This window comes from Xiphophorus couchianus, chromosome 2, assembly GCF_001444195.1.
Source record: "Xiphophorus couchianus chromosome 2, X_couchianus-1.0, whole genome shotgun sequence".
Classification (NCBI taxonomy): domain Eukaryota; kingdom Metazoa; phylum Chordata; class Actinopteri; order Cyprinodontiformes; family Poeciliidae; genus Xiphophorus; species Xiphophorus couchianus.
Window position 1 is genome coordinate 15,761,231 of NC_040229.1, and position 20,282 is coordinate 15,781,512.

At 38.1% G+C, this 20,282-nt stretch overlaps 1 protein-coding gene across 3 annotated transcripts; it reads right to left on the minus strand.

Annotated features, from left to right (window-relative positions):
• Positions 1–488: 488 nt before the first annotated feature.
• Positions 489–19,084, minus strand: fam107b (family with sequence similarity 107 member B). Of its 3 annotated transcripts, none has more exons than XM_028042067.1 (4): positions 17,996–18,018; positions 4,288–4,441; positions 1,495–1,651; positions 489–1,399 (listed from the first exon to the last, which is right to left on the minus strand). In XM_028042067.1, exons 1-4 carry the CDS (start codon positions 17,997–17,999, stop codon positions 1,280–1,282), a joined length of 435 nt encoding a protein of 144 aa, XP_027897868.1. In that variant the 5' UTR covers positions 18,000–18,018; the 3' UTR covers positions 489–1,279. The 3 variants fall into 3 exon arrangements, with proteins under 3 accessions (XP_027897868.1, XP_027897876.1, XP_027897859.1); XM_028042075.1 differs by lacking the exon at positions 17,996–18,018 and adding an exon at positions 18,901–19,084 and having other exon boundaries at positions 615–1,399; XM_028042058.1 differs by lacking the exon at positions 17,996–18,018 and adding an exon at positions 5,590–5,770 and having other exon boundaries at positions 615–1,399.
• Positions 19,085–20,282: the final 1,198 nt, after the last annotated feature.

A 20,282-nucleotide genomic window follows, 5' to 3' on the forward strand; every position in this document is an offset into this window, starting at 1 on the left:
TTTCCATCCCAACTCCCAAATCCAAGCTTAATGCAATTCTTCAGATTTTAAGTTCCATGTTAGTGAACAGAAATTATATTCTTTAAATATATATATATATATATATATATATATATGTATGTATGTATATGCTATTTTACTATGAACATAATTGATTCAAATCCTACAGTTGTGATACATTTTTTAAAAGAAATCTCCATTTCCACTATAATTAACAGTTGTGTGTGAAATCAAATGGAAAACCAGCAGTGTTCATCAGGCTGTTGACTTGTTAGGGATACTTATTTTAGAATTAACCATTTTCTATACCCACTTATTCCTTGCAGGATTATAAGGGATTGGTGTCCTATTTCAAAGTGAATAGACGAGACTGTCAACTAAGAGTCTTTGTCTTTGCGGCCCTCCTGTGTTGGATTAGCAGGTTCTCCCAATACCTACCTCACATGGTTTTACCCCCACATAACACAAACATGCATGTTAGCCAAATAAAATGTAAATTATTTATTAAGGAACACATTTTTTCATACAAAACAATAGAATATATAAAGAAAAAAATCCCTCTCATGCCTAGGAGTTCTACTATTGCTTAAAATTGCATTAGCTGAGGAAATATCATGTACATTAAAAAAAACAAAACAATAAAGCATATTTTCACACAACCTCACACTCCCTTTGTCCTGTTCTGGCTTTATATGCCATGCTGTAAAACAAAATAAAACACAGAATGACTAAAAGTGTCCTCCCCTACACCTGGGCTAAAAGCTACCAACATAAATAACAAAAAGCACATTTGTTTGGCTTTTATTTTACACAGCTTTAAGAGTCCATCCAGTGTCCACTTTTTGATTTTTCTATGATTGTGAATATGAGCAACAAAAACAATAATGACAACACTGATAACAGGAAATAGAAACGAGAGCTCGCAGAGGAGAAAAAGAGCAAAGACAGATTGGGTTTGGTTCCTTTCCTCCACTAGAGCTCATTGGAAGCTTGCTGGCCCGTGTTGAAAAGCGTGTAACATGTCTGTGTTAGGTGCCTCCTGTGAGTGGGGATGCTGCGTACTGCTGGACAGGAGCGAGTGCTGGCGGTCCATTGCAGGGAGAAAGAAGGGGTTGGGGGTCTTTAGTCTCTAAAGTATCTCTCCTTGCTGCAGGAAGGAACAGCTGGGTAAGGGAACGCCAAGAGGCTCATCTTGGTCAGGTTACCATCGTGTTGCCACAGACACAACACACACTCCTTGGCTTCTCAGTCAGCCAGACCCAGACACCCCGGCTGGATTTTAGGTGGCTTGCTCTTCACCGCCGGCTTCCTGCTTGGTGCGGCGCAGGTTGCCCTTCATCTTCACAAACTCAGGGGTGTTTTCCTGCTCCTCCTGACTTTTCTGCTGCTCCAGTTCAAGCTGGACAACGGAAATAAAGAAACCAAATAAATCAGTGTACCATTAATAATGAACTTAGAGAGGTAAAGAAATGAGGTATATGTTAGAAGATTTACCTGCTCTAGTTTCTGTTGTCTTTTCATGAGCTCTATTTCCAGGTCGCTTCTCTTCTTGTGAGCCTCCTGCTCCTCCTTTTGGGCCTTGATAACTTGTTCTCTCTTCCTCTTCTCTAGAACTTTCTGGAGCTCTGGCTTGTTCTGAGGAGCAAGGCCCCTTTACAACAGATAGAGAGAGCAACAAATCAGTATGAGACAACATGTTTCACGAAACAAGCTTAAACAAATCTGTGGTACTACAAGCTCATGGAATTTCGGGACCGCATTTAGGGGGCGATTTTCCAGGAGATTTATTCAGAACAGATGAACATCATGACCTCGTTCTAGTTAGTAAACTATATCTGTGTTACATCATCTGGATTACATGACGATTATGTTTCAAAAAAATTCTGATTTTTGGAGATTGTGCCTGAGAAACAAAGGTATTCACACCCATTCAATTCTTTCACGTTTTATTCCATTAACACTAACTTCAATGCGTCTAAGTGGGATTATATGCATTAAAAAATTAGCACATAATTGATTGACATGAATGAATAAAAACAATATATTGTTTCCCAGAATCTCTGACAAATGAAAATCAGAAAAATTCGAGGTTAATATTTACTCCCTTGAATCAAGCTTTTGTAGTATTTTGGGGTATGTTTTTACTAGCTCTACAAATGCAGAAAGTGGCGGATATGGACATTTACACACACTATAATTTAACATTTTATTTCTATGAAGAATTATTTTTTAATGTGCATTCTTTTTCTTCAACTTTACAACTAAGCATTACTTTGTGTTGGTCACAATAAATCCTGACAATACATGAAAGTCTTCAGGTTGAAAAGCAACAAAATACTCAAAGGTTTAAGGGGTATGAATAGTTCTGCAAAGCACTGTAGTTGCTTGCATATTGTAAACTATCCTACTATTCTCTCAAATACGCTAAAGGGAAACTAGAGGGATTGGTACATGACTAAGAAAGTCATCTTAAAAAAATGTGAGATCATTTTGCCAAGAGGAACAAAGTTATGTAATCTACCAAACTTCTCCAAGTTAAAGAAAACATGGGGGAGGAGAGCTGAGATTGTTAAACAGAAGAATAAGGAGAGAGACTGACTGGAAAAGAGAAAAACAACACACAAAGCTCAGCCTGTCACTTATTACTGTGACAGACTGTGCTTCATAATAGTCCAGCTGTCACTTTAATTTAAAAACCTTCTGATTCAGATGATCAGATTTCTCTCATGACCGTTTGCCTTCTGAACCGAGTCCTGACTGAAAGTCTTTCTACCTGCCCACAGTACAGCACCAGCAGCATCCTAATTAAATGCATGATTTGATCCTACGGATTACATAACTGGGCTCAAAATGTTCCAAGATGCAGCGGGAGTTAATTTACAAAAAGACGTCACTTTCTGTAGAGTCATTGCTGCAGTTAATCTGCCTGTTTTTTCATGTCTTATGAAAGCACTTAGCAATGCTGAGGCGAAGCAGACGATAAGAGACGTGACTGGGCAGCTTTAAGGTTTCCAGTACAGACAGACAGACTGTAACGATACTTACATCACTCTGCTTTTACATAATCAGTAGCCGTTCAACCCCCCTTTCCCACCCACAGCCTCATCCAAGTGCACATCTTCTAACAAAAAGGGACTCCATTTCTGACATTCTCACACATTACTCTTTAAGGGTTTCTGTGGGGTAGGGTCACTGTCACCAAGGTAGCAGAGGCAGGAAAAGGCACTCAGCTGGAGACTGTTTTGTAATCTTGATTACATAACATGTTTTTTCTTTTCTTTTTTATCCATCCATGCATCCATCCATCCACGCACCCCTCCCTGCCTCTCCTCCACACCATTATCACTATGACTAATCCACTGTGAAGGCAACATTTCTTTATATCAGAATGTGCTAAAAGCCCAATCAAACCATTTCGTCTCCCCCAAAAATCCCACTTCAGCCTGTCTAGATCCATAGAAACAATACTCTGCACCATTTAGAAAGTCAACATAGCATTACAATTTTTTTTCCCACTAAATCTTATTGTAATTTCATTGTTACAAATTGGATCCCAGTATTTGACCTGTTCAAAGACAGAGCAGGGATGCTGTGATGGAGCAGCTGTCAGCATCATGAGTATTTACACTGCTATTTATAGCTCAGGCACAAAGTGGCCACTGCTGCACAGTGAGAGAAAAAAAAAAACATTCAGTGCTGAAAGGATGATCACAGGTGCTGGAACATGTGCATTTACATTCACACATATGGGCGCTCTTATCGCCTTAAAACAACAAGCAATCAGGTGCTTTTACATTTGCGTGGGACTTTTACATAACTATTTTTGACAATACGTTTTTTTAATGCAATACATCTGGTGAAAGTTTTGCATATTAAGCCAATTAACGATGCTGCTGGAGGTTGAATCAGTGAGCTCAGCCAAAGTGTCACAGCAAAAGCATCAGCTCTGTGTGCAGATGATTAGAACACCAGCAGGGATGTTAACTGGATTCAGTCATCCTCCATTAGTAAAGATGAAACTAAATTATCGAGGATCTGGATGCAGTCTAATGTTTTTTTCCCCGTTTTATGATTGTTATGGCATTACCAAGGTAATGACCAACTAGAAAGTTTTACTGAGCCATAAATGAATAAATCACTATCTTTAAAATACGTGGGATTCACATTTGATATATTTTATTGCAGTCACAAACTGATAAAAGCTGTTCCTACCCACAAGCAAACAGACAGGAATGAGGGCATTAGAGAAAAAGAAGGGACTGGAAGCTTTTTTATTTATCGCCCTACCTCTTCTGGTTCATAATAAGCTCTCTGTGTAGGTCCTGGTGGTTTCGGGAGCTCTTGACTGGATTAATCAGCTTTTTGGGTTGGATGAGCTCATCACAGTCTCCCTCCAGGTAGTCCGGTTCTGCCATGACACTCCTTCCAGGATCACACGGATCTGCAGAGACAGAGGATAATGAGAAAATGACAAGTTGTGACAAGTCTAGCTGGAAAAAGGATTTAGATACAAAAAAAAAAAACCCCTCATATTAGCAATTTTTTGACATTTAAGTTTTAGTGTGATTATAATATAAACTGATAATAAGACATAATGATAATATTAATATAGGTTATATTTTTATTTTAAAATATGGAGATTTTGTTTTAGTTTACTTAAAAATCTATAGAGATTATAGACATTTTAAAGTTGAGCTTTCATTTTTGGTTTATTTAATACAATAAACACAGACCTATATAAATGAAATGAGTATTCAATAATCATGCTCTCTAGCAAACCAGAGTCCTGCAATCACATCATAATATTGTGTATAAATATCAGAGAGAAACCCCTAAAAAAAAATCAATAAAAATAAACCAATCAATCTTTTCAAATCCTAATGGAAACCTGTTTTGAAAACTCTGACATAAGTTTCTGAATTGACTTCAGGGGACTTGGTGCTGACATTACATAATTGTTCCAGACTGGGTGAGGTTGAACATTTCATTCTCCTGTCATGTGGTAAAAGAAACATCTGCAACACAACAGATTTACCCAGACAGCACATAATTAGATACAAATAAATTTTGATGCAGGTTTTAAACTCCAGATGTTGCTTATGGACCTTTAGCCAAAATAAACTACACAAAATAATTGCCATTTAATTCCCACATATACATAAATATTAAAATATAAAGATTTGGCCAAGATCCATAATTAACAGTTTTATTCTATAAAAACATTTAAAATAAAAGTTTTTTGTACACTTTCAGGTGGAAGTTATGCAATTTAACAATTACCGACACAGTTGGTGTTTGGGAAAATGTTTCTCATTCATTTATTCATCAAACGTAATATAATCAAGAATGGTTAAGTTTTACTGCAAGTTGGATTGCTATCCTTATCAGAGTATGCTTAACCTCACAATATATAACTTTTTATTGAAGCTACTGTTTGCACATCTTAAATATGGAACAGCATAAAAGTCAGTTTCCGTTTCCTCCTTTAAAATGTATTAAAGCATTACAAAAGATTTAAGAAATCCACTAATAAATACTATAAAAACAAAATGTACAAACTGTACAGAACTGATTTCTATAGTAACTCACCCTGCAGATGAGGAAAGACAGGATATCTGAACATGGTCGCCATCCTGGCTTATTCTGATTAAAAATCTGTTTTCCAGGAGAAGGAATTAAACACGTTGCGTTTGTCAGAATGTTATGAGCCTCGCGTAGAAGCAGAGCTTCGTTCTGCACAGCTGTCTCTGACTGAGCTGGTTGGAGTCCAAAGTCTGTTTTATAGCTAGCTCTCTCTCTCTCTGCCTCTCTTTCGCATACACACACCAACACACACTCTGTCTCTGTTCCCGCCCTAGTTTGTTCTGTCCCCTTCACTTTCAATAGACATCTCTACCAATCAATTGGGAGCAATCCTTCATCAATAAGGAAACTATTTCTGTACTCAGTCATTGATTTATACAACAAAGAACTGTTGGTGAGCACAATACTGGACATGGTGTGATTAAAAAGCCTCCTTTTAAAAGAACATAAACAGTGGCTGTATAAATCAGATGTAACCATCTTTCATTAGCAGACAAAGTCAGCCAGTCTGTTCCCAGGCTGGCTGAGGAATCATTGAAAACCAACAGCATTTTTGTTGCCAGTGCTTGTGATTTCAAGATGTTGCCTCGTCATGCAGCTTCTGTTAGGTCACAGTCTGTGACCGATGAGGACAGACTGAAAACAAACAGTGAGCGGGCCAATCACAGCCAGTTTCAACCAAAAACGCGTTTCACTACACGTGCTGATAACAAGCATGAGGGGGGAGTGTATCCACAAATTCAAAACATGGCCTAGATTTAGAAGATCAGTGTATTGATACAAAGAAACCACTAGAGGTCACTGTCACTGCATCACAGCAACTAAATCATGTTGGTTACATAACAAAAAAGTCCAACATGAACAAAGCAAAGTAAATTATAATATCATTGTTCTAAACAGAATTTATGCTGTGAGTAAAACAACATATTGTTTCAGTTGGTAACGATGATTTTGTAGTTTCTATGAAATGTCTTAAATGCCTCAGTCAGAAATCTTCTGATGCATTTTCAGCAAATTCATTCCATAAAGTTTTTATAAACTATGATGAAAGTAGCAGTGGTGGAACCTGAGCTTCATCACTCCTCAGATGGACCTCAGGCTTTAGCTAATGGCTTTGTTTAATGTAAAACAAAAAGCCAAAAGAAACCAGATGTTCAAGCAGACCAATGTTAGCTTCAATAAATAAATAAAATAAAGTGTAGAAAATTTCTATGGTTCCCAGCATGTATGGAGACAGACAGATAGTGGAAAAGCAAGAACAAATGAGAGCAACTACTTGTGCTGTGTTAAGTTTACATCTGAAGACAGGACTAGAGAATGCATCTAAAATAAAAAATGAGAAGGTTTTAAAAATGTTTGTCAGGATGGCACACCTTGGAAAAATAACATGCTCTTTACCAATGCAACACTTGTAATAAAACTTTGGGAACCACAGCTTTAAATCATAAAAGCATGACTCTAAACTTTTATTACTATGTTTAGAACATGTTACATCAGTTGCCAAAAACCAGACATCTCAACTCTTGTAATTAATAAAAAAAACATGACTGCCTCTTTGTATTATGAGACATTGTGGTCACAGGAAAAACTAAGATGGTGAGGATGTGTAGCAGTTCATTAAGCTGTGAAGTACATCCTGGGTGGATTGTGTTAATGCAGAAGGAACTTAAAGACCAGTAGTGTTGTCACGGTGTCTGTTATAGCATAACACATCTGCTGCTACTTCCTCTGTGCCCCAGGGAGAGAGAGGAAGTAACATAGGGAGTTCAAAAGGAACCTGCACCCTCAAATTGGAGCGATTCTTAAAGCCAGACTTATAATTAGATGTTTAAGATGTTTTATTTTATGTCCCTTTTGGTGCCCCTTAGCCGCTAGAAACAGAAAAGTCCATGCAGACAATTTTTGATGGCTTCTTAAGGCATACAGCTTTTATGCTTTGTGACGTTTTGAACAGCAAAATGTCCAAGAAAAGTTTGTATTTGGAAAATATAATTTCATTCCACTTCTCTGAAACTCAATCCATGCATTAAATAAAGCAATTTATGATGTACATAAAACTGCAGACGTTGTGGGTGAAGGATTACTTCAGTTTCCAGGATTCCATTAAAATAGATTGTTTATTAGTTTTGGAGACACACCCTAACGAGAGAGACAGGCAAAAATATAATGAGCCTTTCAAAGGGACAATCTCCAAGATATCCACAAAGAAGATAATTCAGATAACTTACTATGCTCGAGCATTCAGAGATAAGACGAGATGGTTTGTAGGTTAAACCAAAAGAAACTAAGAAGAACAAGTGGGTCAGCACCGAGTACAGAAAAGGACGTTTAATTTCAAACCCTCCCTTCAGTCCTCCAAATGACTCGACTGGGATCTTGTTTAAAACTTTAAGAGTTTAATGATAGAAAATATCCTATTTTGAATACCGCAAACAGAAGTAGAAGGGGGAAAAAACAGTTACAAAACGTTCATCCAGGGTGTTAGTTAAATAACATAATTCTTCTGTTCTTTCTGAATAAAATTGAAATACAAAGCAAGGTTGTTTGATAGAAAAGGAAGTAAATCAACAGTCGGTTTTGCATTTGTGGTTGTGTGAAAATATGCCCAATGGTTGCAGTCTGCATTAGAGCTAATAGAAGGGAGCGATCTTAGAGGGGCAGAGTGCCTGTGCTGTGCCAACTGATTGCATCATTTGTGGTTAGCTCAATTGCAAGAGCCAACAGCAGCCTACATTTATCATACATGCTAATTTCTGTGCTTCTAAAAGTAGCGGTAGAAATACAGTACTATTAATATTTTCATTCGATTTCACAGCTCTAAAGAAGAATGAGTGATAAATGAATCAGCTGCAATGTATGACTTTATAAATGTTAAGTTGAAATAAATGTCCTTAAAAAACAGTTTTTAAAATGGCTATCTTATTAGCTTAAAGTGTTTTAATTGTAGTGGTTAATCAACAAAAAAGATTAACCACTAGAAACTATATCAAGTTTCCCAGTAATAAAAATAAATAAATGGGTATATAGGAAAAGCACCACCAGAAATGACTCTAGAACAGCTACAGATTACACAAACGTTTTATGTGATTGTTACAGCTCTGATCATTTCAGTTTATTTTTATTCTGAGTAGCAGCTCATAAAATGTGTTTACCCACTTTAAAGTGGGTAAAGTGAAACGTTGCCATTTGCACACCGCATCCTAACTCAGTGACTGACGTTTGATTCAATCAGATGGGAGGACCTAGTCCACCATTTTAAACCAATGTGAGAAAATAAAATAGTTATGTGCAATACATTACTTTTGAGATTATTTTAAAGTACTTATAAAACATGTAATACAAACTGTCTTTTTACTTCCATGCAGTTTAAGCACACTTCTTTAATTGACTCCTTTGTAGACTGCTGTCTGATCAGTGCAGCTCCAACACTTCAGTGAGGGCCATAGCAGACACTGTGGAAGACTTAATTTGCCTAATCTACCCCACAGATTAAACTTCAGTGCATAATGCAAAAGGCTCTGAGCTGATATAATCTTTTAGCTAATAAAATATCTTGGGAGTCTTCAGCTTCTTGGAGAAGGCCAAAAAAGTCCTTATTACGTTTCATGCTGCTACCAAAACCTTTTTTTTTTTTAACAAGACTTACTAACATTTCCTCTGGGAGGTGAGAACATTATATAGTTGAGTAAATTGGGTGATAAAAAGTGATTTTAGACTACTGAAAGGATAGTAACATTATGCTTAGGGAAGCAAAGCAACTAAGCATCTACCGTATTCGTTTAAAATCTACCAATTTGGCACCTTCCCACACTTTTGTGCATTGGTATTGAGACTTCTGATTGTGTTTCAGCAATACAAAAATGTTATATATATATACATATATATATATATATATATTTTTTTTTTTTTTTTTTTTTTGGACATTCTGCTTTTTTAATCACAACTGATTATCTCTCTGTAAAATCATGTATGACTTAAAAGAATGAAAACAAAACTAATTCAGCAAAGTATCTCACCATTTTCTGTCTAGATTTTTAACTGAACAGGAATCTCACTTGTTCATAATCCAGATGAACAAGTGAGATTCCTGTACATAGAGAATATTCCTCTATGTACAATGTCCCTTTTACTTAAACTAAAAATAGCAAAAAGTGGGAACTCACACCATTTTCAGCTTGTTGACATCAACCAACAACTAGCCATTTCTTAATTTTTTAATTGAATTCAAAACTATATCAAAGTACCTACAGCACATCTTTCACTTTTAAGTGCTGTAGACCTCAGGGGGGAAATGAATCAGTCAAAACGGGGATCAGTAAGTCAGATCTAAAAAAAAGAAAACAGACATCATTATTTTCACCAAAAGCAGAAGCTATAGGATCCATCTTGAGCTCCAAGAGTGCTGCATGACATTAAACAAACATAGCGTTATCATTGTGTTATTACATTGTGCAACGATGACATCAATTGATGCAAAAGATCACGCAAATTGCAAAATCTAACAGGAAAGCACAATTTTAATGCATAGCATTTGAAATAGAACTTTCCAAACATCACATTTCTGTAAGTTTCATTTGCAGTTTATTATATTGTGCAACAATCATTGATGCCATGTTTAGTTGTAAAACTTTAAATCACTTTGGAAAGTAAACTGTTACATTGGCATAATGCACATAGTGAGCAAATCATGGCTGCTGAAGTCTGTATCCGTAATGCATTTAGAGTTGCACTGAGATCCAATTCAACCTGCTAAACAGAAAGTTTTATAGGGTGGCAGAAATGAGTGACATAATTTTCATTTAAGTCTTTTGCATTTATATGTCCATTCTGAAACTGATGAATGATGAATACAAAAAGGCACTCTTTGCTCTCACAGATCATCCGTGATCGGAAGGAAGGCTAAAAAAAAAAAGGATGGAGATGAGAATCTAGACTGGCCATATAAAAACTATGGAGACACAAGGAAAGAAAGTCGATCAATAGGAAGAAGAAGCAAGAGAAAATAAATTATATGAGGGAATTATGTTGAGATCTCTGCCAGGGTAGGCAGACTGGGAAAAAGGACTGTCTTTAAGCCTGTCTTTCTCAGTCTTAAATGGCCTCTCTTTTCTTCCTTCTACAGATTTCCAGAACAGAGAGGATCAGGATTATGAGAGTAGTTTGTGCCCCTCTTCACCATCTGAGCCCACAGTTGTCTTCAAGGAAACGGGGACAAACAGATCAGCAAAGGGTGGGGTTGGGTAGTCAGCTGTCATTGGTCATGAACACATGGGAGACCACACCCACGTAGTCAACCGTGAAGATTTTAACAACCAATGCATTTGTTTATAGAGGTTTTATGAGAAAGAAACACTTTCAGTACACTGAGTGGTAAACGAATCAGTTTAGAACATGTTTCACATGTCTTCTATTACCTATACTTTCTCAGTCCCTTGCTTCTTATCCCTTCTCCGTCTTCCCCTAATCTATCCGCCTACCCACTCACAGATGGGAAGTCCACCCCCTCTGGGAAAATGCGTCATCAAACCCCCCCTAAAGCAACCCCCACCCCTTATTCTTTCTCTCCCTGAGGTGTCACATACAAACTGTCCTCCCTCTTGCTGTGTGCTACAAACTGGACGGATCCGGCTATGCATCTCCCAGCCTGTCCGTTAATGAAGCGGCCAATGAGCCATAAATAAGAGGAGGCACAGATAGATGACTTTTTAAATTGACAGTTCAGGAGGGACACAAGGAAGGAGAGCAAAAGTGTATGCAAGTTAGAGTCCTGTAAAAACTCAACGAGTGACTGAGATTTGAAGGCTGAGCCATAACAATGAGATCATTTCCAAGAATCCTGTGCTCATACATGCTCATTCACAAAACTACCCTGTGAAAACATGTCCCAGAAGAAATGTGGCTGGCTGTTTATAATATGTGAGCACTACTCTAGTAGAGATTACTTTAAGTTTAGGATTGGTTCTTCAAAATTTAGCGTTATCTTTGTCTAATGTATTAAAAGTCATAGATTTGGATTTGGCTATAGAGTATTAAAAATTAAGGGGTGGGGGGGAAGTGAGAGAAATATGTCTCTTCAAAAGCATGCTTGGGAGTTTGGGGGATGAAATCTGTTTTGCATTTCCTTCCTTAGAGTTAGGGGTATGTAGCAATAGAGAAGAAGGGCAGGGGAATTCTGTGGGCTTCGTCATGTACTGACCTCTACAGAACAGCCATCTCTTCTCCCACAATGCAACAATGTCACCGGGGAGATGAATGGGGTGTGGGAAATTTACAGTCCGATATTTCAGGGTTCACTGAGCACCGACAAGCAAATGCGCTGCAACACCCACAATAATTCATTGAGTCATGTGACAGTTCAGTTTCCAGCTGTGGAGTATGTTTATGTCTGGAGATACATAAAGTATTTAAGGAGCAATGGGGCAGCTTTATAGCGAGCTATGGAACCCAGCCACGTTATGGCCTGCTGCTGAAGAGCATTCAGTCAAAGCATGCAAAGTTCTGCGACTCTTAGACTAACTTTAGACAGCAAACTGTTTTGTCAGACTTCACATGCAATTTTAGTTTTTCTACTGGATCTGGACTTAAATCTTCATGCCAGTGCATCATTCCTTACAAGATGTGCTGTTTGGAATTGACAACAAAGCTTTTAAATGCTGACTTAGTAGATGGTTTGCCTTAATAATGTGCTATTTAGTGGGATTGTTTATGACTTGAGAACCAACATCAACAGATGTTCTTTAAATCAGTGTTTCCCAACCTTGGTCCTCAAGGCGCACTGCCCAGCATGTTTCAGATGTTTCCCTGCACATTGGATTTAGTTGATTGCAGTTCAGCAAATACCTGTCAATTGAAATCACTTGGGTTGAAGCAAGGAAGCACCTTTCTGCATCCCTGCTCATTACAATAAGATTGTATAATGCTTCAGCTCTTAACTGTATAGCTGAAGAAATTACCTATTTCAAATATCAGAAAGCCCATTTAGGGGAAAAAAAACATTACCAATTTCTATTGTGAGAATAACAATTTTCATTATCTCATCAGTGCAATGTCTAGACTTGATGCAGATAATTTTGTTGCTGGTCATAGAACAAAATCATAGAACTAGAATTTGAGACGTGTCATACTTCCAAACTCAAAGGTAAACTTTACATAAGTTTCATAAACATAAAAGGCCATTGAAAATTAGGAAGAATTAAACAATACCTGCAGAGACTTCAATGTGACTCTTTTGTTCCCGCTTTTGTTCAACCTAACGACTTCTTTTTTTTTAAAGGTCAACCGCAGCACTGTTTTACTGCCCTATTATATTCAAAAAAGCAAATTTTGCCCGCCTGCCTTTTTTAAACCCACGTTAGTCAACAAAACAGAGTGCTTTGACTTTTTTTTATTGTGAACTTATCTGCAAAAGACACTTTTCTTTTGTTGCTTTTTTTGACCAAAACTTCTTTTGTGCAGATGATATAAGTTCAAATATGCCAAAAAGGCATCATTGAGTGTTTTGACCTTTATAAACAGACACTAAGTATAAGATTTCTTGAAACAGCATAGAGTTGATCTAAGTAGAGAGTAAGAAGTTGTCTTTATGCAGAGGTCAAGAGCATTGTTAAATCAGGTCACAAAGCTTTGAAAGTGAAATAGTAAGTGATAAAAACTCTACTGTTCTACAGCACAATCTGTAAATTTCTGATAACAGACCCAAGAAAAAGGAACATTTATTTATAACATTACTTTTTCTCTTTTTAAAACATTGCATGCAAATAAAATTTTGTTCCCCAATTAAACAACCTTTCACATTTGGAAATATGACTAATTCTTATGTTTAACTGAGCTTTTCCTGGTTTCAACTGTAAGTTAGTTACTAGTTCTTAACTGTATTAACTTTTGTTTTAACCCCAACCTATTCACCCTTTTTGATCGAAAGCATACCCCTAAACCTCCTTTATTAAACTTTTTCATAGCCGTGGAGCATGTTGAGTATTTAGGTATTGTAGCACAAGGGTAGGACCTTAAAAACGTGATTTTTCAGGGGAATTCTTGAAAGTCAGTGGTTATAATTTCTACTGATAATGCAAGCATTTCATACCCGTTAATGGAAATGCAGATGTTTAGGAATTGGCAACACCTGGTGTTGGGGTAACTGGTCTTACTCTATGTAACGTGTTGTGTTATTTTAGCTCTGGTTCTACCACTCCAGAAGAATTTCATTCATCTGTTTAGCCTGACTGCAACCACATGTAGTTTTTAGATGACCAATCATGCAGGTCTATCAGATATGATCACATGCCACAGCTTTACCTTCTATTGTTCCAATGTTTCACAGGCAAACATAATTTAATCACAATTTTTTTTAAAGTTAAAAATAAAACTATTTGGCATTTCAGTTCAGTTCATTGCTGACTTAAGTCATTTCACGCAATAGCTTGTGTGAAGAATGTACAAGCCCCGCAGTCAGGCAGATTATGGACAGAATGGGATGGATTCAAAAGGCACAGACATGACTTTGAGTCACACAGAAGGAATGTGATGATCCGGCATACTGATTATTGCTGTGGGCACACAACAGCAAGCATGAACAGAAACAAGAGCACCCGCATAGACCTGGTTGTGGGAGTCAAACTACTAGCTTAAACACTTGTCCTGAATAACTGGTGAAGGGTCACAGTTTGGAAGAGGGGAGGATGACTGAGGTTACAACTGTGAGTTAAATACAAAAAGCTGTTCTGTACCGTTTCACAGCTGGCCCTGACACATGCTCCTATATGTATATATATTTAGATTTATGGAGAACAGGTGGATTCATCAGAAGACAGATGAGCATGACAACTGCATTGAATCCAGACAAACAGGGACAACACTACAAAAACAGGTGGACTTTGATGTAAACATTTGCTTAAATATTTCATATTAGGCTTCTAACTGCAATATTAATGCACTGTAATGAAAAAGTAGTTATGCCACTTGAACTTTTTCACATTTTGTCATGTTACAACCACAAACTTCCATGTATGTCATTTAAATTGCAAGTAAAGGACTAATACAAAGTAGCACATAACTATGTATCAGAAGGAAAATATTAGGCTTTACATGTCTTTTTTACATTTGTCTTAAGTCCTCCAAAGGAAGGGCTGGGTGACAAAACAATAATGATATCTATTGTGATAGACGTGATCAAGGTACTCTGATCGAGAGTTTCATAGAATTCTGGGAAATATAGTTGGAGGTGTGCAGTGTCTACCCCAGTGGAGAAGAAACAGGGCTAGGCGCCCAAACTTCAAACTTGCCATCCATTCATGTTGCGGGAAATGAAGGAATTTGCCATGAAAAATCTGTGTAATAAGGACGCTCGACTATGAAATGTCAACCATCCGCCGACATTGCACGCAGAGTCTGTGGGATTCACAGAATACATACAGTACTCCTCAGTCGTCAGAGCAATTTTATGTTTTGCTACCATGCCCCACAACTGCTTAAAAATAAAAAGGAACAGGGTGGAGAGAAAGGAGAAAACGAGTACAACAGCTCAAGAGGAAATTGTGTATAAAAGACAAAAGGTCACGTAACTAGTTTGGCAGTATTTTGGATGTTCAAAACTAATCAATTATCAACTGATAAGAAATGTTTATATTGTGATACGTTTTTTAGCCAATATTGCCTAATATTTTTTTGAACCTCCTCATGCAGCTATTTCAGCTGCCTGTCCTAAAGATTGATATATTATAGATAAATACAAATAATTCCGGTTGAAAAGCTCAAGGGGTGTGAATACTTCTGATGGGTAGTATATTTCTCTTGCCATGTTGTGTGTTGCTTAGGAGTGTGAAGGGTTGTTTAATTGTAAGGAAAGAGTCTTTGTTATGGCTGTGTCTTCCAGTTCCAGATTCAAAGCTTTGTGCTTAACTGCTGTTTTTCTCCTCATGGAGCAGAGTCCCGCCCATCCCGGCTGCCTACTGGCTGAACCCAGCTGGGACCTCAAATCTCATTGGCTGTAGGGTACACCGGGGAGTGGTAGGAAGGTTCTCCTTTGTTTACATGCCAGCAGAGAAAACCCCAATAACAAGTGTTACCTTGAGCAACCAGACAAACCTGAAAGGCACACACAAACAAACATATAGGGGTGCAAGAAGTGTGCACGTGCACACAGACTGTGAAGTAACAAAGAAACCAAACATCAAGATTCTTTGTTCACTCAGATTTTGTGCCTTACAAAGTACACCATAAAAGGACATGAACAATTATAATAGTATTTAAAAGAGAAAGTAATGATGTAGTTTTTTTAAATCCGCATTCAGATTTCGCTTGCTGTTAATATAACATAAAAACTGAAAACGTCAGACTCCTGCCTTCTGAATAAGAAAGAGAGCACTTTCTTATCTAGTTGCATGTTCCTGCTTGTACATGAAGTCATAAATTTTGATTCTTTCTCACAGTACTTACTCCAATACAAGCTGCATTCACCCCCAACCTCCCTTCAGCCTAACAAGCCTCAAAGAGGGAAGCATTTAGAGTCCACGCGTGGGCATGATGCAAAACCAGCAAATGCAGTAATGGAGCTTTATTGTGATTGAAGCTCTGACATAAGAGCAGGAAAATCAATGCAGTTCTCTTGGAAAGATCACTGTCTTTAGGTGCGCACATCCATGCCTTGGCTTCAGTACTTTGTATGCATGCTGAGTATCTACTCAATAAGTTAATCAACTGAACAAGTCACTGCATGCCTGGCTTTTACATGAATTGTTTGACCCCACTCCCTGCTTAGGCATTCAAACAAACACACAGAGAAGCCTGTGATCAGCTGGCCATCAATCAATTCCTGGATTGTGATCATCTTGCACCATAGCAACAAAACTGCACTAAAGTAAACAGATTCTTTGGCCTGCTGGAGGTTTCATTGCATCACTTGTATTTGTGTTGCCTCATGTCTCAGTCAACTGACATACAAAGTAGAGATGCACCAGTAAATCAGCCAGCGATTGGAATGGGTCAGGTTTCTCAAATATCAAATGATGCACAGGTGTTGATGATCCTGTAATTCTTTCATTTGTTTGATTCAAAACAACTACCTCAATCAAAGAAAGTGGAAGCAATTATTTTTCCTAATTTATGTGTTATGGTCATGAGAAGAAGAAAAAGGGAATTGGTAGGCCAGCTGTCAATCAAAACTGGAAATCAGTAACGGGGAGAACAAACTTGATTTGTGCATCTCTACCACAAACGTGAGGCCTGGTCACAGATCTAGTACAGCTGAAGGAAACTAGAAAGACATACTAAAATTATGTCATAACAAATCAAAAGGTGCCTTAATGTTCTACGCAAAATCTGTAACTTGACATTATTGAAGGAAAAGACTTCTATTTTCGAACTAAACTAAACCTGCTTTACTGGTTTGGGGAAAAATGAGCAATGACGAGCAATCTGTTGTAGAAAAATTCAACAGTTTGATAATTAATGACATAGTGTTGTCACACCGTCTCTGCAAAATCTAGCAGCTAATCAGCAGACAAGTTTAAATTTGTATTTTTATGCAAAAACTATGTAAAGGTTTGGCATCAACCATACAAGTTTGGTATCAATGAAAAACAGGCTTTTGGTTCTCAGTTTTAACAGATGAAAGAGGAACAAATGTCTGCACACAAAGTATTTCTGTATCAAATCAAACCAACAGGCAGAAGAAGTGGGGTAACGTCAAAACCACATTTACACGCTCACTAATAAGAGAAAATAAACAAAAATAAGGTAGTTTTCACTGCCAGCACGTAAAATGTCACCAAAAATCTAAGTTCATAGCTTCACCCTAAGCATTCACACATTACAGTTGGGGTTTGCATTGCAGGTTGTAAGGATCAGGGCCTTCTGCTGAGCAATGGAAATGTTATGCCCTCATACAGATCAGCTGGGCTATGGTGGACAGCATCAACACGTGTGGCTGCTGGTTATACGCCTCTTATGCGCGCGTGCGCGCACACACACGCACACACACCTATTCCCCACCTTAGAACTTCTACTTTTTTCTCGAGGTCACATTCCCTAACCTAAACCCTAATTCTGTGCAAACACATTCACCAGAGCCACAAATTAATGCTTTCCATTTTCAGCTAGGAAACTATTCAGTTTCATTCACATATTTAAATTCCTTGGAGTGCAATAATAATAACAGAGTAGACAAGCAGTTTGGCTGAAAAACGCCCACCTATCACACGGTGACAGCATCTGCCTTTACTGGAAGCGCAGGACAAGCAAGATACGCTCGCCGAGAGAAACAAGAGAAAGGAGAAGGAAGGAGGGGGTTCAAAGATCAGAAAACAGATGTAAATCGTTCAGCAAACTCCTCTCCAAATGACTAACACATGTGCGAGAATTTCCCCCCTCTTTTTAAACACACAGACGAAGTGCAACCACGCTGCTCAAAACTTACTCATACCCTCTTCTTTTGCCACTTCTCCCCTTGTAATCCAGATTTAAACCTACTTCACCTGAAAGTAAGTTTACCAGTGTTTGCAAGAATGTAATGCCCTAAAGTCTCCACCCAGAAAATACACAGACTCTGGCACAAGTTGGGTTCCCCCCTCCAGCCCTTGTTTGCTCAGTGTTAAAGTTTGACAGAAAGCATACAGAAATTTCACAACTTCCAGACAATGCAGAAACAGCACCTGACAGTTGGTCAGGCTGCCTGATGACAGCACATGCTTGTCAACTCTGTGACAGAGAGCAGTACTCATTGCTTTGTGAAACACACACTCCACTTGACTAAGATGAATAAAAAATAAACCTTTTGTGAAAAATATGCATGCATTTTCTTCTGGATATAGCTTTATGACTTACCTCCAACTAAACGATTCCTTAATATATGGAACTGAGTTAAACTATGATTCCACATGTTATGTTTATTAATGTAATCTCTATGTATCTGCCTAACAGAGATAGTAAACAAGCCAATTTTCCTCCATTCATTTCCCCCCTAAAGATTAAACTGCCATCCGGTTTGGAGAAATATCTTACTGTCTGTATGAGCTGAACAATAACAGCCCAAAGTGTTTGTGCTCTGCTGTCCCGTGTCTACAGTCCTGTGCCGCAACAATAGCAGACAATGAAGCAAGAGTTTGTGTTTTGCCATCTCATTCTCCCTCTACTCCATCCAAACTCGTCACTTTTTGGTTTTTAATCTCCCCCTCCCAAAACCTCCGGTGTCTTACTCTGTATAGCGACGGGGTGGGACAGACAGCTGAAACGTGCTGCTTTTGTTAGTGCGCTTGTAAAACAACCCCTCACGATAGAGGAAAAAAAATCACCACAGACACACACACATATATACACACCTACCTCAAAGTAGAACCCGACGCGACTTTCCCAACTCTGCTCGTTTATTATTTAAAATGACAAAGTGGTTCGAGCACCATTAGTGCGTCTCCGGAACACTTCTTCGGCTCGAGGTGTGTCTCCTTTAGCGAAAACTGTTCATTAGCTCGAGCGCGCACCGCACACACGGACTCTCAGGCAGAACCCATAGAAATTGTAAATTTAAAGTGAGAGGGAGGGGTTCTGTGACGCAATCAGCTGACCCCGCCTCCTTTAACGGCTTCTTTTCTTTCATCTGCTCGCGGGCTTAGATCAGAGGGGGGACCCCACGAGCTCAGGGCGGGGCGGAGATGTAGCGCGTGCAGCTCCAGCGTGCAGCTATAACTGTTTGCAGTAAGCCATAGCGAATTTTCTGTGAAGCTAAATTTCCACCTAAAAGTTAATGTATAAAGTGTGATATTATAAAGGTAATTAGTGACGGAGGTTTTGTTTTGATTTGTGAATTCATTACCTCATTTCATAACTCTGGGCTGCTATTTTGTCCCAGTCTGTACGTCTGTGTGAATGATTGAAATATAGTTCCAAAAATGTTCAAATCTCATAAATGTTTTAAATCAGCTGCATATTATTTTTCTGAGGGGAAAAAAAGTGCATCACACCCTATTACCATCAAATATGGTTCTAATTCTCATTTAGACCAGATGATTTGTAAAATATATTAGAGACCTCTTATCAAACCAAAGCATATCTAAGCAATCTCCTTGCATTTAATAATATATATAATAATATTATATATATACAGTATATATATACAGTATATATATACAATATATATATATATATATATATATATATATATATATACACTGCTCAAAAAAATAAAGGGAACACTCAAATAACACATCCTAGATCTGAATGAAAGAAATATTCTCATTGAATACTTTGTTCTGTACAAAGTTGAATGTGCTGACAACAAAATCACACAAAAATCATCAATGGAAATCAAATGTATTAACCAATGGAGGCCTGGATTTGGAGCCACACACAAAATTAAAGTGAAATAACACTACATGCTGATCCAACTTTAATGTAATGTCCTTAAAACAAGTCAAAATGAGGCTCAGTATTGTGTGTGGCCTCCACGTGCCTGTATGACCTCCCTACAACGCTTGGGCATGCTCCTGATGAGGTAACGGATGGTCTCCTGAGGGATCTCCTCCCAGACCTGGACTAAAGCATCCGCCAACTCCTGGACAGTCTGTGGTGCACCGTGACGTTGGTGGATGGAGCGAGACATGATGTCCCAGATGTGCTCAATCGGATTCAGGTCTGGGAAACGGGCTGGCCAGTCCATTGCTTCAATGCCTTCATCTTGCAGGAACTGCTGACACACTCCAGCCACATGA

What these genes read in the sequence shown, in the direction of transcription:
- fam107b (XM_028042058.1), bottom strand. Translation starts at nt 5,632, where the DNA reads ATGGCGACCATGTTCAGATATCCTGTCTTTCCTCATCTGCAGG. An exon ending in TGTCTTTCCTCATCTGCAGG is followed by an intron (nt 4,442 to 5,589) that starts GTGAGTTACTAT and finishes CTGTCTCTGCAG; the next exon opens with ATCCGTGTGATCCTGGAAGG. An exon ending in GACAACAGAAACTAGAGCAG is followed by an intron (nt 1,400 to 1,494) that starts GTAAATCTTCTA and finishes TCCGTTGTCCAG; the next exon opens with CTTGAACTGGAGCAGCAGAA.